General features: G+C 39.1%; 1 protein-coding gene across 1 annotated transcript in view; it reads left to right on the forward strand.

The window, feature by feature from the left end:
• Positions 1–6: 6 nt before the first annotated feature.
• Positions 7–19,723, forward strand: part of TMEM245 (transmembrane protein 245) — a gene marked incomplete at its 5' end in the record, with an annotated part of 60,370 nt that continues 40,653 nt past the window's right edge. The window contains 6 exons of the mRNA XM_004677960.2: positions 7–408; positions 8,484–8,601; positions 10,135–10,236; positions 16,203–16,319; positions 17,811–18,029; positions 18,857–19,026. Of these exons, the coding sequence (XP_004678017.2) occupies positions 7–408; positions 8,484–8,601; positions 10,135–10,236; positions 16,203–16,319; positions 17,811–18,029; positions 18,857–19,026 (1,128 nt within the window). The remainder of the gene's footprint in view (positions 409–8,483; positions 8,602–10,134; positions 10,237–16,202; positions 16,320–17,810; positions 18,030–18,856; positions 19,027–19,723) is intronic.

The following is a 19,723-nucleotide window of genomic DNA, read 5'->3' on the forward strand; positions in this document are numbered from 1 at the left end:
GGGGCGGTGCTGTTCGTGTGTCTATGCTGCGGCGCCGCGGTGCTCGTCTACTTCATCCTGGAGGCCTTCCTGCGGCCACTGCTGTGGGCCGTGCTGTGCGGCACCTTCCTGCACCCCTTCAAGAGCTCGCTGACGCGCCTGGGCCGCCACTGGCTGCGGCGCCTACACCGCGCGCACACGCCCATCGTGCTGGCGGCTCTGCTCTTGCCGCTCTGCTTTGCCGACTACGGCGTGGAGGCCCTGGGCGAGCAGGCGCTGCGCCGCCGCCGCCTGCTGCTGCTGCTCGGCGCCGGCGTCCCGCTCCTCTACGGCCTCTACAGCATCGGCAGCTACCTGGGCATCCAGGTGCTGCTGGCGTACTGCGGCGCTCTCATCTGCCGCGCGCTGGACTACTTCAGCAGCCTGTGGGTGAGTGCGCGACCGCGGCCCTCCGGGACTCTTGCCTTGCCCGCCACTGCACCCCTAGCTCCATGGGGGTGCAGTCCTGCAGCTCCTTCTCCCTGGGCAAGGGTGACTAAAGGACGCGGCTGTGTCTCCGCGGTCCTGCCGCGCACCTGGGCAACTTGGCGCCCTTCCTTCCAAAGAGAGGGGGTGGGGGGTGTGGTTTGAAACAGCCTCCATTCCCCGCTGCCTCTAATAGACTTAATGGGGTCGCCTTCCCTGGCCGGGAAGCTGTGTTCCGCTTTGCAGGTAGGGGTTCCAGAGCCCTGGCCGGAGGGCTGGAGCGATTCCTGGTAGAAGGGGTGCTCCGTACTTCTGTTCGCTTGGGACTTGTGGATGCACCTGCTGGAGGGGACCTGCGAGATTCTACTCCAGTCTGACATCCTCTAGATAGGAGAGGTGACTTATTACCAGACTAGGGCTAGTTAGGGACAAATAGGGGGCAAGATTGACTTCGGGTTTTCAAGCCTTGAAACAAAGCTTTCTGCCTGCTTGGTGATGCTGCGCTCAGTTGAAGCAATTTGAATATACTTTGAGCGAGCACTGGGTGCTGAACACCCTCCCACCCTCCCACTTCTTATGGAGGACCTGCTTATGTTGTGCTGGACTGCTGTACACGGCACTTCTTCAGATTGCTTCAGCACTCTACCTAAAGGAGAGGTATATCTGTTATTCTGTGATTGTTAGATCACCCTAAACTTATTCTTAGAAACCGGGACATCATAGAATTGGAAGGAATTTCAGAGCTAATTTAGTGACAACGTTTTTTTTTTTAACTCAGACCAGACTGTTTACCAGTAATTGTCTAAATACTTGGGGACTATTAAAAACAAGTTGATACTTAATGCATGATAATTCATCAATAAGTACCATTGAAAAATTTTACCCTGCCAGTAGGTGCTGTACACTTGTGGCAAGCTTTCAAGATTCAGTGGGTCTACTTCTGCAAGCCCTGTTTGACTGGGCATTTACACAGGAGGGTATCAGTAACTGGGTGTTTCACAGGGAAACTAGTATCCTTCACTTTGTTGTACACTCATTCTATTAAAGTTCTTTTTATTGAAAATAAGTAAAGTACAAATTTAAACCACTTTTGTCAGTAAAATAAAATTCCACACACTTTAACATTAACTGGCAAAGTAATTCCCCATGCCTGTCAAGCAGGGCTTTCATTTGACCTGCTATTAGAAGAAGAGAAGGCCAGTATCAGACTCCTTGTCTCATTTTGCATTATCAGTGGCACCTCACAGACTTAAATATTGATAATGTTGGACTTTGAGGGATTTGAAAAACAAGTAGGATGTAGGCTCTGTTTTTACGGGCATACATGTAACCATATATGAGCATATAGTCATTGAGAGGACATACACACACACACACACACACACACATAAAATTCGTTGCCCAGTAATTTGGGGCTTGCAAGTTAAGGCAGAGTTTAGGGGAGCACCTCAGCTATTATTATGGCATGCTGCCTCCGTGTGGGACTGCTTAGTGATCAGACAGAAGTCTTGGTCTCCAAGAGTCTGAGCTGTTTCAATTTTGATAGGATGGATATGGAGCAACCCTTTTCAACTCCTAGAGCTTGTTGGATTATCAGGTGGAAGTGATCCTACAACTGCCAGATCCCCACCAGCCTTCAGAAGAAGCCTCTGAGGCCCAGGGCCCATGACTGTCCTAAAGTCATACAGCTTGCGAACAATCCACTGCTCACATTTGTGGAGTTCTAGTTCAGTGATGCTCCTCCTGTACTTTGTTGTTTCACAGTTTGTTTGAATTGACTGAATGCTGGCTATATAAATATAAAGAGTTGATTCCTACTTTCAAGAAACTCAGTCTTGTCGAAGTCAGACACAGATAATGCTAACGTTTTTGACTGTTGATACTACAGTTTACTGTAAGTTAAAGTAGGCAAGACCAAGGTTCATATCCACTAAAATATAGAAAAGTAGATAAGAATGGCCTAACATATGGGTTGTGAGGTTTCATAGTAGAGTAAGAAGTTGAATACATGGTAAAATGGGCATGATTAGTGGAAAGCAGGGCATTTCTGTCATTTAGTCTCAGTGGAAAGAGATGGGAAAATGAGTCCTTGTGAAAAAGGTCCTACAGCAGCTCATGTTGGCATACAAAGCTCATCTTTGTATTTTACTTAATTACCCTTGCATGGGTTGTAGATGAGCAGAATAAAAAGACCAAGATAGTAGGCAGAAGGGGTGGAGGAGGTCAAGCCAGTTAATAATTTTAAAAAGGCTTGAAATAGCTGCTTATAAAGGGGCAAGGCAGAAGAGGAGGGGTGAAGAACTCGATATAAAAGAGACAGTATGAATTAATTCAATGTGAGTAGGGAGAGGCGGAGAGGACACATTGAGAGAGTAGGTTCCCAAAGCTGAGGTGAGTTGAAGGAAAACAAAGCCTGCACTTGTGTTTTCTGGAAGCAACACTTAGGGGTGAGTGGTTGAATGAGGGTGACATGTACCTAGCAAGTAGAGTCGAGTCCTCAGCCCTCAACCAAAAGTGCTAATTAAGGCCTGACTAATGAAGTGAAGTAGGAATTTTGACCGGATAGGGGCCACACTCTAACTCTTGTGTCTCATAGTTCACAACAGGTTTGGTTTTTGTTATTCCAAGCACACTGCCTATTACAGAAAAATACACTATGCTTCCATGACAACTTGTAAATTTGAGTATCCTGCTAAGGAGAGGTGTAGCTGGGAGAGGCAGAGAAAACTCACATTTATGCAGTCACATTTGAGCAAGTCTGCATTTTGGAGAACTGACAGTTCATACCTTTCAGACCCAGTTTTTGAGGCATGTTATTTCATTGTCAGCAATCCTGTATGGGGGTGGAGAGGACTTCAGAGACGAGAAGGCTCATTTAGAGACTCATCTGTTCATTCGTTGGTAAATGGTGTCCAGTGAACTTAGCAGTTATAGTTGCTTTGTTCTCACAACTCTTGTATGATCTTCAATAAAGATTTCAAAAAATTTCCCCTGATATCTTATGTTAAATTTTTTTAACTTGACTTTTTAGTGTAAATCAATTTTAGTTTTTAGGAAATAGAAGACTGTCAGAATTGGATAGCCACACATGTTCTCCCAAAACCCCTCGATTCAAGTCCTGTAGAAACCTTTATCATTTTTTATTCCTGTCGCTGTTGCTTCCAAGTGCTGTCTAGTTTTCCTCTGCAGTGTTTTCAGTGTTGTCTTTTCCTTTGTTATCAGTATACTCTTTCAGTCCAGTTCCTCTTTACCTCAATTTTTTAGGTTCCTTCAGTCTCCTAGTTCTTTTCCGTACTCTGTTCTACTAACATCATTCTATTCACAAATGGGACATGAAGCCTTTATGGTACAAATTGTCCTTGTTAAGCAGTTCAGAATATTGTAGAATATTCTGCTCATTTAGTAGGTGATTTCTAAGTACTTTTTAAAAATTATCTGTTGTAGCAACTACAGTTCTTTGTGTTCTGGTCGCTCTTCCTGGGGAGGGTTGTAAACATAAAACTGAAAAGAAAAGCTGTCTCCCTTCATTTTTCTTGGCTGAGAGTTTTATTTCCTTCCCTCATTGACTTGCTAGAAATTCAAAGACCATTCACAGTTTGCAATAGTAATAGACTTATTTTCTGTATTTCATTATATAGAAGCATGGATGGGAAAAAAAAAAGTGAAAGATGAGAAGAGTGTAAGTCGTAAACTCATTTCTGACCTTGGACACACCAGAACCTTTCTCCAGGCTACTCAGCCACAGTTGTGCAATGTGTTAGGGGAACTTGAATGACTTCTAATAATACTTGATGTTCATATTTACATATCCCGAGAGTTTGGCAGTGTTGCCGGCAAGGCTCTTAAGAAGTGCTCTGTCGCCAGCCAGACCACTTGTGGACCTTTTCCTAGGTATGCTTTTGCACTGGCAGCAGTAAGGTGATTCCAGGATTTAGTTTCTTTGCCAGTTGACTTTTTTAAAAGACAAAAGACGGCCCTCCCTGGTGGCGCAGTGGGTTAAAGCACAGCACTGAGAAGCTAAAGCCACTTCCGCATGAGTTCGATCCCTGCCTGCCCCGGAGGTGACCACATGGCGTGGCAGACCTCTCCTGACCCGCCCGCTGCTCCCCTCAGCAGTGTACTTCGTTGATCTGCCTGTTCTGCTCCCCATTCTGTCTCTGGTGAATCCTCTCGCCACCCCTGAGCCTCTGGCCTGTACCCTAGTTCTGTATGCACAAATAAATAAATCTTTAAAAAAAAAAAAAAGACAAAAGACTTACACCATTTGAAGATAAACCAGGGTAGCCAATTAAAGACTTTTTAGAGTAAAAGATTCTTGATTCTACATTGCCATACCATAAAGAGAACAGAATTAGAGGGGAGTGAAGTAGGGAGGCAGCAGCTGGTTGGGGCTAGAGCTGTGGGCTCCAGAACTTGGGAGAGGTTTACCCCTATTGTCTCTCTGTAAGAGACGCAGGAAACAGTTGCAGAAACATGCAGTTGTAGCAAGGCAATTGTGTTTCAGGCAAATTCCCAATTGGCAATAAATAAAAGTCTAAAGGCAAGTCTACTTAGGTTTTATGAATTTCGCTTTTCAATCAGAAAAATGTATGTGGCTAATGGAAGGAAATGTTATTAATTTGCTTTACTTGTATTGTTAAATGTTGCCAAGTTTTATGCCACAGTTTGAAGAGTATCTAGACCACAGTGGTGCTTTAAAATGAGTATTGAATGTATATTTTTGAAATATACATTGTCCTCAGGAAACAAATTTGGGAATGTATGCTCTCTTGTTTGTAAACTGGCTCATCAGTTTATGCCTAGAAAAACATCCATTCTTGAGCAGGTTTGCTTAGAGGGGAAATTTATTAATCTGAAAGAGACAGAAATCATTCATGCTGCTAAAGGCATACTTTTAGGAATTCATATTAGAAATTAGGTATAACATTTGAATGCACAAACTTGGTAAGTTGTCCTAAAGTGTATTTAACAAAACAATCTGAGTAAAACATGTTTGTTATACATAGACATATGTCACAATTTAAACAATGTAGGAGTTTCTGTGGTAAAAGGGAATGGTTGTCTCTGTCACATTCTTATTATTGTTAACAAATAAATAGCCTTCTAAATATGTTTCTGTGCTTATGTGACTGTTACAGAGTTTAGTTTTTTAAGATGTGTGTGTGTGTGTGTGTGTGTGTGTGTATAATTCTGCACCTTGGTCTTTCATTCATCATTGTATCATTACTTCAGTGATGGTAGTTTATTCTATAGAAAACTATGATTTGTTAAGTTTATTCTCACATTGACATGAAATGTATTGCTTCCTAATTTCCAGCTATTATTTCTACCCACAGAATCACAGAAAATTAAGTCTGTTATTTTCCTCAATGACATTTCCCCACAACTATTTGAAGATGGCTAGCCTTATATTTCCTTTTAAAGGAAGTTGGTTTTTTCCCAGCTATACCTATATCTTCTATGTTGTAATTTTCATTTCTAAATTTTATTGCTGATGTGGCTTGTTTGTGTAATATTCAGTGAAGTAATCTCTTTTCCTGATATTAGTACTATGCTGTTAACGTAGACACTCATACCAGTTCTCATAGCCCTGATTCACACTGAAAAAGTAGTTTATATGCCTTCACTTTTCAGTTAAGTTCTGCAGTTAAATTCTGAACCTGAAAGCAGAACTTTGCATTTTCTCAATTAAATTTAATCTTACTTGAATTAGTGTATTGTTCTAGCTTCAGGGTATCTTTTTCAGTGATTTTTTTTTTTAATCTCAACTTTTATTGACTCTTTCCAATTTTGTATACTCCACAAGTTTTGTTAATATGCCTTCTAGAATTACTGATGCTACTTTTAGTGGGGTGGGTCTGATTATACTCCTGTGTGGTATAGCACCAAAGACCACCCACTTGCTGAGGACCCTTTTTTATTTCAACAATTGTAGTTGACTATTTTCTTTGTGAATATTAGAGCAGTTTTGCCTCTATTTTTTTTTGACACCCTGATTTTTTTCTTACTGTAAAGAAAGCGTAACCTGGAGCCAGGTTCCTGAGTTCTAATCCTGGGTCTGTCACTTATTAACTTGCGACCTTGGGGAGGTCACTTCCCTGAAGTCTGTTTTTGTCATCTGTAAAAAGTGCAGGATAGTAATACCTATTTCCTGGTATCATGGGAGTTAAGTGACTTAATAAGTATGAAGTATTAGAACAGGTTGGCCCATAGTGTTATAAAAATGTGCCATTATTATACTCAGATCTTGTTATGAATTTTATTGTTATATATCAAGTAGTTTGACTTCTCAGAACTAACTGAATTCCCAACTTTATTGTTAATTCTAAAATATCTTGAATTCCCACCGAATTCCCAATGTGGTTCCATAAATTTGAACTTCTTTGAAGCAACTATTGTATTATGTTTAGGTTTTATGAGCTCCTTAATATTTTATTTAATAGCATTGATTGAAGAAGAGTAATTTAATATTCTTTTCATTATAAAATAATTACTGCCTCCAATTAGTTGGTAGATGATGACTGGGCATTTGGTGGTTGGGTGTGTTGTGATATATATAGTTGCTGAGGTGAGAAACTGTATACCTGAAACCTCTATTGCGCTGTAAACTAAACATAAATAAAAATTAGGAAAAATGATTGCTCATTAAAAACAATTTGGAAAATATAGAAACAAATAAATGGAAAAACAAAATCTTACCACCCAACTACAACCACTAACTTCTTAGGGCATTTTCTTTCCCTCACCTTGCAGTAGCTATAATCCTGTATTTGTTATGCAGCCTTTGATTTAAAAAATCTTTTTAGTGGTTGTGTAATATTTTATTGAGTGAATCATATGTAACAAAACTATTTCTCAGTTGTTAAACTTTTAGGAGGTCAGATTTTCATTAATATAAAATGCACTGAATGAATTTTTTTATATTTAAACCTTTTTCAGGATTTGGCATTATTTAGTTAGTTTCCAAAAATGAATTCCAAGGTCAGGTGCTATAAATACTGTGAAGACCTGATCTATCTATTTTCATTGATAGATGAGATCAAAATAAAATAAGAGGTAGTTTTCCCTTGTCTTTTGTAGTAACCTTACCAATTCTTTTTTTTTTTTTTTTCATTCTTGGAATTAGTGTTTAATTTTTTTTTTCAGGGTTCAGATTTTTAAAATAAATTCTTCATGCTTACATTTGTTCTGAGTTAAGTATTCTTTCCTTTCTTTGTAAATGTTCTACTAAATTATGAACTTTTGGAGAGTCCCTGTGAAGGCTTTGTTAGTCTCTCTTGATAGGTTGCTGGAGTCGTTTAATTCTAGTGTGGGGAGAACTGTGGAGGGGTCCCTGGCCAGTTTTTCTATTCTCCAAATTTTCTGTTTTATTTTCTAGTAGGATTTTTTTTTTCAGCTATATTTCTTCAACTGTGCATATAATTCTAGACTAGGTTCTAACCACCTACTACCTAGATTATTTCAGGATGATTACACTTCAGCTGGCTGCCTTCTTTCTAAGTTTTATACAGTGTGTGTGTGTGTGTGTGTATGTGTGTGTGTGTGAGAGAGAGAGAATGAATATTTCATAGGCTGTAATGGAATCGTTTAACCTGATTCTTTTTGGAATTCTTTCCTTGCTTTTTTCTGTTTGTTTCTCTTCTAGATGTTAATCTATAGAAACAATAACAAAAAACTAAGAAATCCACAAGATTAAACTTAAGTTTTTGGCTTATAAATTGAATATTTTATCATACTATTTTTATGCATGCAGTATTTTTAAATTTAAATATAACAAAACTGTGTGTATTTTTTGTTAAGTAGATATTTAATAGTATTTACTACAAGTGATTTCAAATGACTGCTTATTTCAGAACTTGACTTACCTAAAGAGAGGAGGAAAACCTAGATAATAGTACTTTTAGCACTACTGACTTACATGTGTGTTGTACACAGAGCGCTCAGGCTGTGTAGATGCAACTTTGTACAAATTGTAGATTTAGATTTACTTTCATTTGTATGCATGTCTTACAATTGTGTCTATTTTTCATTTGTTTAAGATTTGGACTTTGGTAGTTGGCTACGTGTTGACTGTTTCTTTCAAGTGGAATGCAAGCACTGAACACTATTTGAGAGCAGCTTCAATTCCTGTCTGGATTATATTGCTTTTTCATTTAGGTGGGTCCCATTTTCTAAGTCTAGTTTATGGTCAGCAAAGGCTGACCATGTAAATGAAAGTGTTATATGATGCACTTTTAATTCCTTACAATGATCTTCAGAAATGTTTTAATCTTTCATGAAAATGTTTTTGCTTTAACATGTCTATATTTTAATTACATTGGTTTTTCATTTTCAAAAGCCCTTTTAAAATAGGTATATATCTTAGAAAGTAGATTATTATGGCCACTTTTGGGTGTCTTCCTTGAGGGTGTAGATGAATAATCAAACATAGAGAGAGTCCCAAGACCCTGTGTGAGAAACTTAAAGAACCTCGAGATGTCACTCTAGATAATGGAAGGGATATGGGCCTGAGGAGGTGGTGAGGGAAGGAGAATATAAAATATGGGAACCTGTTTCTAGTATTTGAAGGACTGCCCTGTGACAAAAGTGGTTTAATTAGATCTCTGTAGTCAGGAGGGAGCAATGTCAGAGCAATGAGTAGCTTCCGAGACAAATCTCTGTTCACCATAAGGATGCTAAATGTCTGCTGCTCAAAATAATGAGTTCCCTATCACTTGGAACTTCACTGTCAGCTGGGTGCTTGCTTGGATGTTGTAGAGTGATTTTTCAGGGACCTTTTTCTCCAGGTCTAAGTCTATGGGAATATTAAGTTCTAATGAAAAAGTAAAATTCAGTAACTAAAAGCAGTGGATAGCCTATTTAAGTAATTATGTTTGTTTATTTTGTTTTCACCTCCGAAAGTGCAGATAGATTATTTTAAAAAAGAGCAAAAGTAAAGGACACTGGCGCAGACATGAGCTGGGAAGCGCTTCCTCTAGAAGGGGCAGGTTTATGAAAAGAAACAACTGTATAGATACAGGTGGGCAGGAGAGCTGTCCTAAAGTAATTTTTAGAGCTATGTGTTATTTAAAATAAAAAGCAGAACTGATTGAACATATGTCTCTGCATAGAATCTGATGTGGAACAAAGCAAACTCTCACTTTGCTGACTTGGAATGTTGGAGTTTATCAGCAAGATGTCTGATGTGACTCATTTTGAAATTGGGAAAGGCAGAGGAGGGAAGCGGGCAGCTTTGTCCATGAGGCGTTAGAACTTAGGGAAATGCAGGTTGCCATGAGGAGGGACCTTATCCTTGACTACTTGTTGGCAGTTTTGCATCATAAACTAGAGGACATCCCATATCCTTTTGGGCCATTGCCTCTTTTCTTGAGAGAGTTCACACCTGGTAGTACTTGCAGGAAATCAAGTCGCCATCTCTGCCTGATCCATCCTGGGGCTTGATGGAACCAAAGGGGATAGTTGAGTAGTTTGGTTTTAAACCCTGCATGTGCTTTAGAATGGATTCCTCAGGTGATCCAAGGCCCTTAAAGGTAGGCTGGCAGGACTTCATCTGGTCCAATGATTTTCTTTTTCCCCGTGAGACAGTTTTGCTATTAACATATATGCCAAATTGTTCTGTCAAGCTCTAAAAAAGTCTTTTAAAGACAAGTTTTTATTCTACTAAAAATGTTAATGTTTAATAATTTGCAGCATCCCTGGCTGGCTCATGGAGAATTCCAGTATTCCTGGTTATTGTTTTCCTGATATCTGTGGGCACCCTCTATGAAAAACAGAATGGAAAAGAGCCTTCTGGTAAGAAATAAAGCATCCTATTAATGTCACTCTTGAATTATTTGGAGAGTAAATTTATTTTAAAAACATGCTATATAGTGAAATGGCTTTAACTCTGTTTAAGAATTTAGTATTTTCTGAACAGAAAATAATTTACTAAAAATATTTGTTACTTTACCTTGTCCTACCTACTTTTTTGCTTTTTAAAAATTGAAGAATATTAGATAACATAAAATTAACCATTGGCCATTTTAAAGTGACACTTAATACACTTGCTGTGTTGTACAACCATTATTTCCATCAAGTTCCAAGACATTTCATCACCCCAAAGGAAACCCTATACTTGTACTTACTTAATAGCTAACTGGAAAGATAGGTTATTTATTTGAGATCTTTTTCATAAGTAAGCATTTATTGCTCTAAACTGCCTTCATAGGACGACTTTTACCATCCCATAAATTTTCACATGTATTTCTACTTTTTTTGGGTTAAAGATACTGTTTAATTTCCCTTTTCACTTCTTTGACACATTGGTTAATTAGAAGTGTGTTCAGTTTCCATGTTTTTGTGCTTCCTCCAGGTTTCTGTTATTGGTGCTTTTCTTGTCCTGTCTAACCCAACCGTTGTCATATCCAAGGTTGTGAATCTTTACCCCAACTAATCTTATATACTGCAACTTTGTTGTATTTGTTTTTAGCTTTAGTAGTTTTTTTTATATAATCTTTAAGGTTTTTTATGTATACATTCATCTGAGGATAGACATAGTTTTACTTCTTTTCTAATTTGGGTGCTTTTTTTTTCCTTCTTGCCTAATTACTTTGTCTAGAACTTGTAGTACAATTTTGAATACATTGTGTTTTTAAAAGATCTTGTAGATTATTTTGAGGGACATTGGTTGCAAGTGATGACCTATATCCAGGACAGATTGTTCAAGATAAGCATTTCTAGAGAATAGTAAAGGTTTAGGGGTGTGGTGGAGGTGGACAGATTTAGTAATAATGGTCCTTAGATCATGAGACTGGACTTAGAGTTAACTGGCAATGTGGAAATAGCTATGACTGGGCTGGAGAGGCATCAGCTAGTTTCTAAAGTGACTGCCATTTGTTCTCTTGCTTATTTCTAATAAATTCAAAGACTAAATTAAAATTCCAACAGGTTTTTAAAAGAAAATTATTTTCTCACATATCAGTTTGTGACAGTTAAGTCAGAAAATTCAGAGAAACAGGGGCTTTCCTGCTGGCCTAACGTTAGGTCTCAGTGCTCTTACCTCTGGAGCACCGCTGCTCCTCTCAGCAGTGTATTTCAGAAGTCCTGCTTGTTCTGCTCCCCACACTGTCTTTGGTGACACCCCTAAACCTTGAGCCTACTCCCTCTTCTATGCCCCCAATTTTTTTAAAATAAAATCCCTCAAAGTCTTACAACACACAAATTATGCCAAAACATTAATGGTTTTTATGCCTTCAATTTTTAAAAAATAAACAACAAATACTGGGTCACAGTGAACATTCTTTTTTAAACTTAATGATGTCATAAGCAACTTTCTGTATCAGTAAATATTCTCTACATTACTTTTAACATCTTAATTTTATGCTAATCAAGGTTATTGGTGGCAGGCTGGTAGCTTATAGCTGGTATCATAGCTGGCACAGGTATCTTATAGAAATTTTTTTTTCATTAAGTTGCTCTTATTTTATTTAGTAGACAAGTCATGGCTGACAATTTTAAGACACCGTTATTCATACATATTTGTTTAGAATTGTTTTTTATATAATATAATAGTTTATTTTTACATCATTTTGTGTATATATATATATATTTTTTTTTTTTCATCTCAATTGTAGCCCCTGTGGGTTTCGCATCACTGAGTCACCTGTGTGCCATCACCATAGTCTAGTGCACTTCCATCCATCCCCCGCCCCCGCCCCGGTTTTTGATCCCATTCCCCACTCTACCCTGCAAAATGTCTTTGGTATGTGGCTGTTCGTTATTATTATTTTCTTGCCTGGTCCATTATACTCCTGCTATGAGTGAAACTGATAATTTTCCTTTTCTTTCTGGCTTATTTCGCTAAATATGATCTTTTCCAGCTCCATCTATGTTGCTGCAAAAGACATGTGTTTCTTTTTTTTGGTTGCTTATTTAGAATTTTAAAGATTTCTGAAATACAGAAATCTTAATTACTTGTCTCTCTGACTGTGGAAAATAGGAGTTTTTGTTATCTTCCTAAGTTTGCTTTGTTCAGTTGGTTTTCCTGGTGGCATTCAGTTAGACTCTGTGGTCACCTGTCAGACCAGAAGACCTAAACACCCTGTTTTTGGCAACTACCATAGGAAGTGATTGACACAGCTCTGCTTATCCATCACCCCTCACCCCAACCAGTGTTCCCCTTTTGACTACTTTTGTGCCTAAGTGCTTTATAGCAAGTACCTGAGTAAGGCAGGTCTCAACCAGTGATTTCAGGTGAGTTTTCTCTTTTGTGTAAACTCAGGTGGTGGCGACACCTTAGTAAACTGTGAACCCAAGAATTCTAATACCAAGTTTTGAGCTTGGAGAAAAAGAAAGAACATGTTTATTATTATTACCCATAAATCATGATGCGATGTGTTAGCGTGCAAGCTACGTAATTTGGGTCTTGTAGTCAAGTAAAGGGATCCCAGGGACACAATAAATATTAGAGCAGATTTGGAAATGTTGGTTTTTCCTTTTTCATTTACTTCATTCCAGCCAAGTTGAGGATTAATTATTTTTTCTTGATCATAATCTTTTAAGCATTACTTCTAAATTTCTTAACCTTTTCCCCTCTTCTTGCCCTTAGAATCTTGTTTCTTTTAGACATCAGAACTCAAATCCTGTCACCCTGTTGAGACCTGCCTCCTTTACCGTTTACTTGTAGTCAGTTCCCTCCTCTAGGTGTCGCTGTACTACAGCTGGGTGCAGCAGCTCCCGGTCTGGGGGGCAATGCCCCTGTGCCACTTCCTTCTGCCCAGCCTGACTTGTGCTTGGGTCCTAGTGTAGACATCGTTGTGTCTTTTGAACTTTGAATCTTTTGCTGCTGTAGGAGCTTTTGTGATCCCTGGTTTACTGGACTCATACAGTTAATCCTTTGAATTTCATCAGAATTGAAAACATGAGTTTATTTAGTTCCTAGATCCAGAAAACTCTTTTTGTGCATCGTTGCTGAGTTAGTTTCAACAGTTTCTTCTGCACAGCATGGCCTTAGTCAGTGGTATATTCTTGGTCCTTGGGAGCTCCGATTTGGTATCTCCTGAAACAGATACTCCACAACCAAAACAGAAATATCCACAAAACCTGTAACTTACAGATGAAGGCGTTTTATGGATGACAAATTCCAGAATTTAATTGATGTGCCCATAGTCAAAAGACCCAGGTTTTAAACCTGGGTCTTTGACCCTAAAGCTGGTGCTGTTTCCTTTCACCAGGCTCTTTGAAAAAGCATCAGTCGTCATGGAAGGGTATTACCTGTGGACTTCTAGTGGGTCTGGGACCTGGGGCGCGCTTGTGAAGGAGGAACCAGAGGGATGACTGCTATGTCCAGCAAGCAGTGAATCTTTATTCTGCAGCGTGCTCTTTATATACGCTACATTATCAAACAGTAACAATAGCATATTGACTTTTTCTCATTTTATATCTGGTGTTCTAATTCTTGGAACACCCTGGCCAGCCCCAGATGGCTGACCCCTCGCACACATTCTCCTGATAAGCTCTTTTGCTGTCTTTCTCAGAAGTGGCTGCTTGCTCACATGACCTATTTTCCCACATTCTTGGAGCTCAGACCTGGAGAGCATTTCCCCAAGGCGCATGTGCTTTCTCCTGCCTTTCGGTATCCAAGCTCAGATGCCAGTCAGGGTCATGCAAGAGCTCTGCCAACAATTGCCCACTGGTCTTCCTGCCTTTGATTGTACTTGTGAGCTCACTCACTGCAGCTATGGGTCCTTGCTTCTCTGTCTCCTGAGTCCCTGAAGCCTCACGTGGGAGTACCCTGGGTTTTTTTTTTTAAATATATTTATTACATCATCCTTCATTTTTGTACAATGTATGATTTACATGAAATTCCCACCACCTGGGTTTTATGTGGCAATGTGATCAATTTGTGTTCTATAAGAAGAGAGCAGCTAGCATTACGCTTCTCTGGGTACAGCTTAGTTAGATTCTTTAAACATGCCCTTTTGTTTTATTTCCTTAGTAATTCAGTGAAAATGGCATTTTACTTATTTTATAGATAAAGAAACTTTGACTCAGAATCTGGTTTATTCTCAGTGTGAGAAGCGTGGCATCAGAAGCTAGGGAAATAAGCCTCAGATGCACCTTTAATGTCCTGGGGGCCCAGACTGAGAAGGATGGGCAAATATGACAGGGTCTTTCCTTCTACCATTGGTAATTGTTTCTAAGTGACCAGAAAGCCCAGAAACCCAAGGTTTCCATCTACCTGGGATATAGCTAGTGATCGTGTGAAAGACCAGGGCTCATGATGTCAGTCCCCTATTCTTCCTAGAGAGTCTAGGGAATTTTCAAATCTCTTGCAGGGCCAGTTAACAGAAAAAGGACTGATGGATCTTCAGGGTGGTTGAAGCTGAGAGGACTTACACTCCAACAGCAACAATACAATTCAGAATGCTTTCAGATCTGTTTGGTAGCCTTTCCAGAGAACCTACCTCCATAGACAGTATAAATCTTCCCATCAGATGGGTGGAATCTCAGGGTCAAAGCAAATTCAGTTAATCCACCACCTTATGGAACTTAGACTGACAAGTATTTTTTTTTACTATCACAGTCTCAGCTATTTGAAATCTGATGTAAAGAATCTCATCTATTTCCCCAATCTAGAAACATGTGGTGTCATTCTTGATACTTCCATCTCTTTAATTCCTTTTAATGATGTTTCATTAAGTCTTGGTCGACTTTGCCTACTCTGTCTCTCATTGAAGCTACTTTTCCAACATCTCACCCGTTAACCCCAGCAGACTGTTAACATCGTGCTTTGTCTGTAGTTTTATAATGACTTGTCTCTCTCTGCCCTTTCTTGGTCCGCTGTACTCTTGGTTGTTTTTTGTTTTGTTTTGTTTTTAAATCAAACAGCAAGATAAGGTTTTTTCATGTCTCAAAACTGATCATTTATTTACGTGATGGGGAGCAGACATGGACATATCAAAAATACAACAGGAAAGATCCATGCAGTATTAGACTGTTTTATATCTTTTATCTATGTTGATATATCCTGATTGTTATAGTGCTCTATGGTTCTGCCATATTTTACTATTGGTGTTGTGTGAGCTGGTCTTCTTGTCTGCTAGAGTAGGTTAACATTGCTTCCAGTAAATATTTTGAGTCTAGTGCTAGTAATTAAGCTTTGGTACCACCTATTAGGAGCTTAACATAGGAATTTATAGTTTGAAACAAGGTAATAATGTTCTTTTATATTTTCAGGTGGTGGATTTTACTTGTGCTGAATTGTGTGCTTTGTATCTCTGTATAGTTGTGCATAATATTTATACATTTGCGTATTCATCCGTGGAATGTTGTCATTTTGAGCACCAAGTATGGGCTGTCCCTTACAGCTACAGGGTTGATAATACAAAGGAAGGAGTAAAACAGTTTGCATTGAGGGTGCTCACAGGGTTAGCATGACTGTTTTTCATCAGAGATACATATTCAGATTAACTTGTGAAACTAAATATAAGCATACCATGCCACATTTAATTATCCAGCATCTAACATACACACCAACTTGATGTTCCCCAATGAAGGCGGTATGCAGAGTTCAGGTCTCTGCATCTTAACAGAAGCTTCCTGTTGACCCTTCCTGTTTTCCCTTAGCAAAAACCACTGGTCTGTTAAGACTAAAATGACCATTTGTTTTTATTGCTGTTGAAATCGTAGGACTTTCAATTTGTTTCAATTTGCAGCAGTTATTTCATACTTTGTTCATATGCTTTAAAGAATTTTTTTAAGTTGGCTTTTTTCCACAGGGGCAGAGTTACCTGGCCAGGTTATCTCCATGGCAGCTTCTACCCTGGCAAACTTGGCCATCTCTATCACTGGGTATGAATCAAGCAGTGAAGACCAGCCCTCGACTCAGCCTGGAGGTGACTTACGTTATGAATGGAATAAACATAGAATGTAAAGTTAAAGTAAATAGTAAATACCCTAGTTATTTACTAGCCCTTCATTTTCCCCTCTGTTCATATTTGTGTGCTACCCTCTAGCCACCCGCCCACCCCGGTCTCATGTATCATTTAGTGATGTACACCTAACATTTATTATATATAGTTATATGATTTCTTATGTATATGGTATGTCTTGGTAAAACTAGAAAGTAGAAATAATATATAACCCTATGGTAAAATGCAACACAGTAGTGACATTGTTAGAAAACAGTGTTGTATGTGAAATAACTCACTATGGTTTCCTGTATTAGAAAACCCCTTATCTTCAGCAATTTGTCATATCTCACACTAAGAGAAAGATATGTTTCAGGAGCATAGGTGCTCTTTTTTTTTTTTTTTAAAGATTTATTTATTTGTACATACAGAATTGGGGTACAGGCCAGAGGCTCAGGGGTGGCGAGAGGTTTTCACCAGAGACAGAGTGGGGAGCAGAACAGGAAGATCCTGAGGGGAGCAGTGGGCGGGTCAGGAGAGGTCTGCCACACCATGTGGTCACCTCCAGGGCAGGCGGGAATCAAACTCATGTGGAATTGGCTTTACTTCTCAGTGCTTTAACCCGCTGTGCCACCAGGGAGGGCCCGCATAGGTGCTTTTTATATCAGTAGTTGGTTCCATTTTAGGTGAAATAACACTGATAGGCAATATTGTGTCACAAATTATATATATGTATATGTACATACATCTAATATTAAGTTATGTTAAAAGGGATAATTCTTAAAATAGTAATTCAATTGTATTATATGCTGCTTTATGTGGTTTCAATAATTTGTGCCAATTAAAATTCTCAGTGATTTTGTCATATGCCTGTTGGTAGTTTTTCTTTCTTTAAATAATATGTGACATGTCATAAAAAACTTGTACAGGGTGCCTTTCTGGTGGTGCAGGAGGTTAAGTCTTAGCACTTTGAAGCTATCCTCCGCATCTCCTGCAGCATGAGTTCAGTGCCCGGTCAGGGAGTAAACACACATGTGCAGCAGACCTCTGCTGTCTTGTCCGCTGCTCCCCTCAGCAGTGTATTTCAGTAGATCTGCCTTTTCTGCTCCCACACTGTCTCTTGGTGAATCCTTTCACCCCCCGCACCTCTGGCCTATGCCCCCATTCTTATATGCATAAATAAATAAATAACAAATAAATAAAAAACTTGAACAATATAAAGTAAAAATTTCTCCATGTCCAGTCCTCCCCAATAAACTTAATTTTCCTAGATGAAACACTTCAGTATTGTAATTCTCCATATCCTTTTCATTGCATGTATAAACTACATCCTAATGCTTTTTTAACCCAATGTACTGTACAGATTATCAGAATACATTTTGAAGATTTAAAATAGTATGGCCTAGGAAATTGTTCTACATACTTGTTTCTTCATGTGGACCAATAAATTGGGTGCATTTTTTCTTCCCTTTTCAGAAAACACGAACAGGGAAGAACCCCCTCCTACCTCATCCTCTTCTCCTTCACCCTCATCCCCTTCACCCACTCTCAGCAGACGAAGGCCTGAAATGGGGACGTTTCTTAGAAAGAAGAAAACGAGCGATGTCTACTTTGTGTGTCTGGTTTGGGCCATCATCGGCGTCCAGGTCTGGTTGAACCTGTGGATCGTGCAGTTGCTGCCCGTGCCTATTGCAGGTTAATCTGCTTCATTAGATCTTGCCGTTTGTGTGTTTGTTTTTATATTTGGCTTTTCAGATTTGGTAGTTTTACTGTTTTAAATAAATGTCATATTTATATTTCAATAAGCATTGTTTTAGAAATTTATTATTACTTGGTCACCTTACTATTTCACTTGTAGACTTGAACATGTATTCAGCCCTATACTTTTGTTTCCTCTGAAGAGTGAACTGTTCACCCATCCATGGTTCTGTCTGGGAGCTTGTTAACAACAGTCTTGGGCTTTGGGGTTCACAACTGAATCTTGATTGTCACTTTTAGTGAAGTGTGTGTTACATTGCATTTTAATTCAAAGGAAATGCTGGTTTTGAGAAATATATCTCTGCCATGTCTTGATTTTTCTTTTGCTTGACAGAAAATTAGATTGCATGATTTTTCTTAAATCATGCAGTCTTTTTTTAAAATTGGAATCTTTTGGCTTTTTCTATATTTTTTTGAATTGGTTACTTTGTACCTATCATGGTGACATAGGCCCACTTCTATTCCATTATTTCGGTTTAAAGCTGTCTTGCAAGGCTGACAAGAATAAGGAAGAGTGCTCTCTGGATCAGATGCACTGTAGAAGAGTCTTGTTTTATACTTTTCTGGGCTGTTTTGGCTTTCTTTTATTGTGGATATCGTGTGTACGAAATTTATTAAGTCCTTTCTTCCTCATCCCTCATGTTTTTTTCTTTAAATTTTTATCTCTGTTTTAAGGTCACATTAAATTAAGGAGCCTTTTCATGCTTTAACTATCTAACCTATAGTCAGTTTGTATGTACATGTGTTTCTTATCTTCTCCACAGTCTGGATACTCAAAAAGCTTGTCATTCATTTTGGAGTCGTGAACTTCCTAGAGAAGCGCTGCCGCCTGTGGTGGCAGGTCATAGACCACTTCCTGAAGGAGCGGCAGGAAGCCCTGGCCCCCTGGCCAATCATTGGCATCGGGAAATTCTTATTAAAAGTTGATAGCAAGGTATGGTATTTTAAGAATTTGGGCTGTTTTAATGGAATTTATGTATTCATGGTCTGAAATAATGCCACTTCATAGTCTCTCCCCTTACTTTTGCAGTTGTCAATAACACATTGAATGTTTAATTCTACAATGAAATTTAAAGTTGACACTTATGGTTTATGTAACATAGGGTAGACATAATTGAAGTATTATATAAGCACCATCTTTCCCCTTAAGAGGGAAAGAAGAGGATCTTTTTTTTAAAGATTTGTTTATTCATACAGAACTGGGGTACAGGCCAGAGATGCGGAGGGCGAGAGGATTCACCAGGAACAGAGTGGGAGCAGAACAGGCAGATCGACAAAGTACACTGCTGAGGGGAGCAGCAGGCGGGTCAGGAGAGGTCTGCCACGCCATGTGGATATCCCCAGGGGCAGGCGGGGATCGAACTCATGCGGAATTGGCTTAAGCTTCTTAGTGCAGTGCTTTCACCCGCTGCGCCACCAGGGAGGGCCCCAAGAAGAGGATCTTATGGAACACCTAGTTCAACTCATTTTGTAAGGACTGGTTGAAATCTGGAGGGGCTCATTGACTTACCTAAATGATAGTGGCTCAGTTTAACGAATATATATATATATATTTTTTTAAGATTTATTATATTTATTCGTACAGAACTGGGGCACAGGCCAGAGATGCGGAGGGTGAGAGGATTCACCAG

The sequence above is a fragment of the Condylura cristata genome, unplaced genomic scaffold, assembly GCF_000260355.1.
Source record: "Condylura cristata isolate star-nosed mole 26May11 unplaced genomic scaffold, ConCri1.0 scaffold00006, whole genome shotgun sequence".
In the NCBI taxonomy this organism is placed as follows: Eukaryota; Metazoa; Chordata; class Mammalia; order Eulipotyphla; family Talpidae; genus Condylura; species Condylura cristata.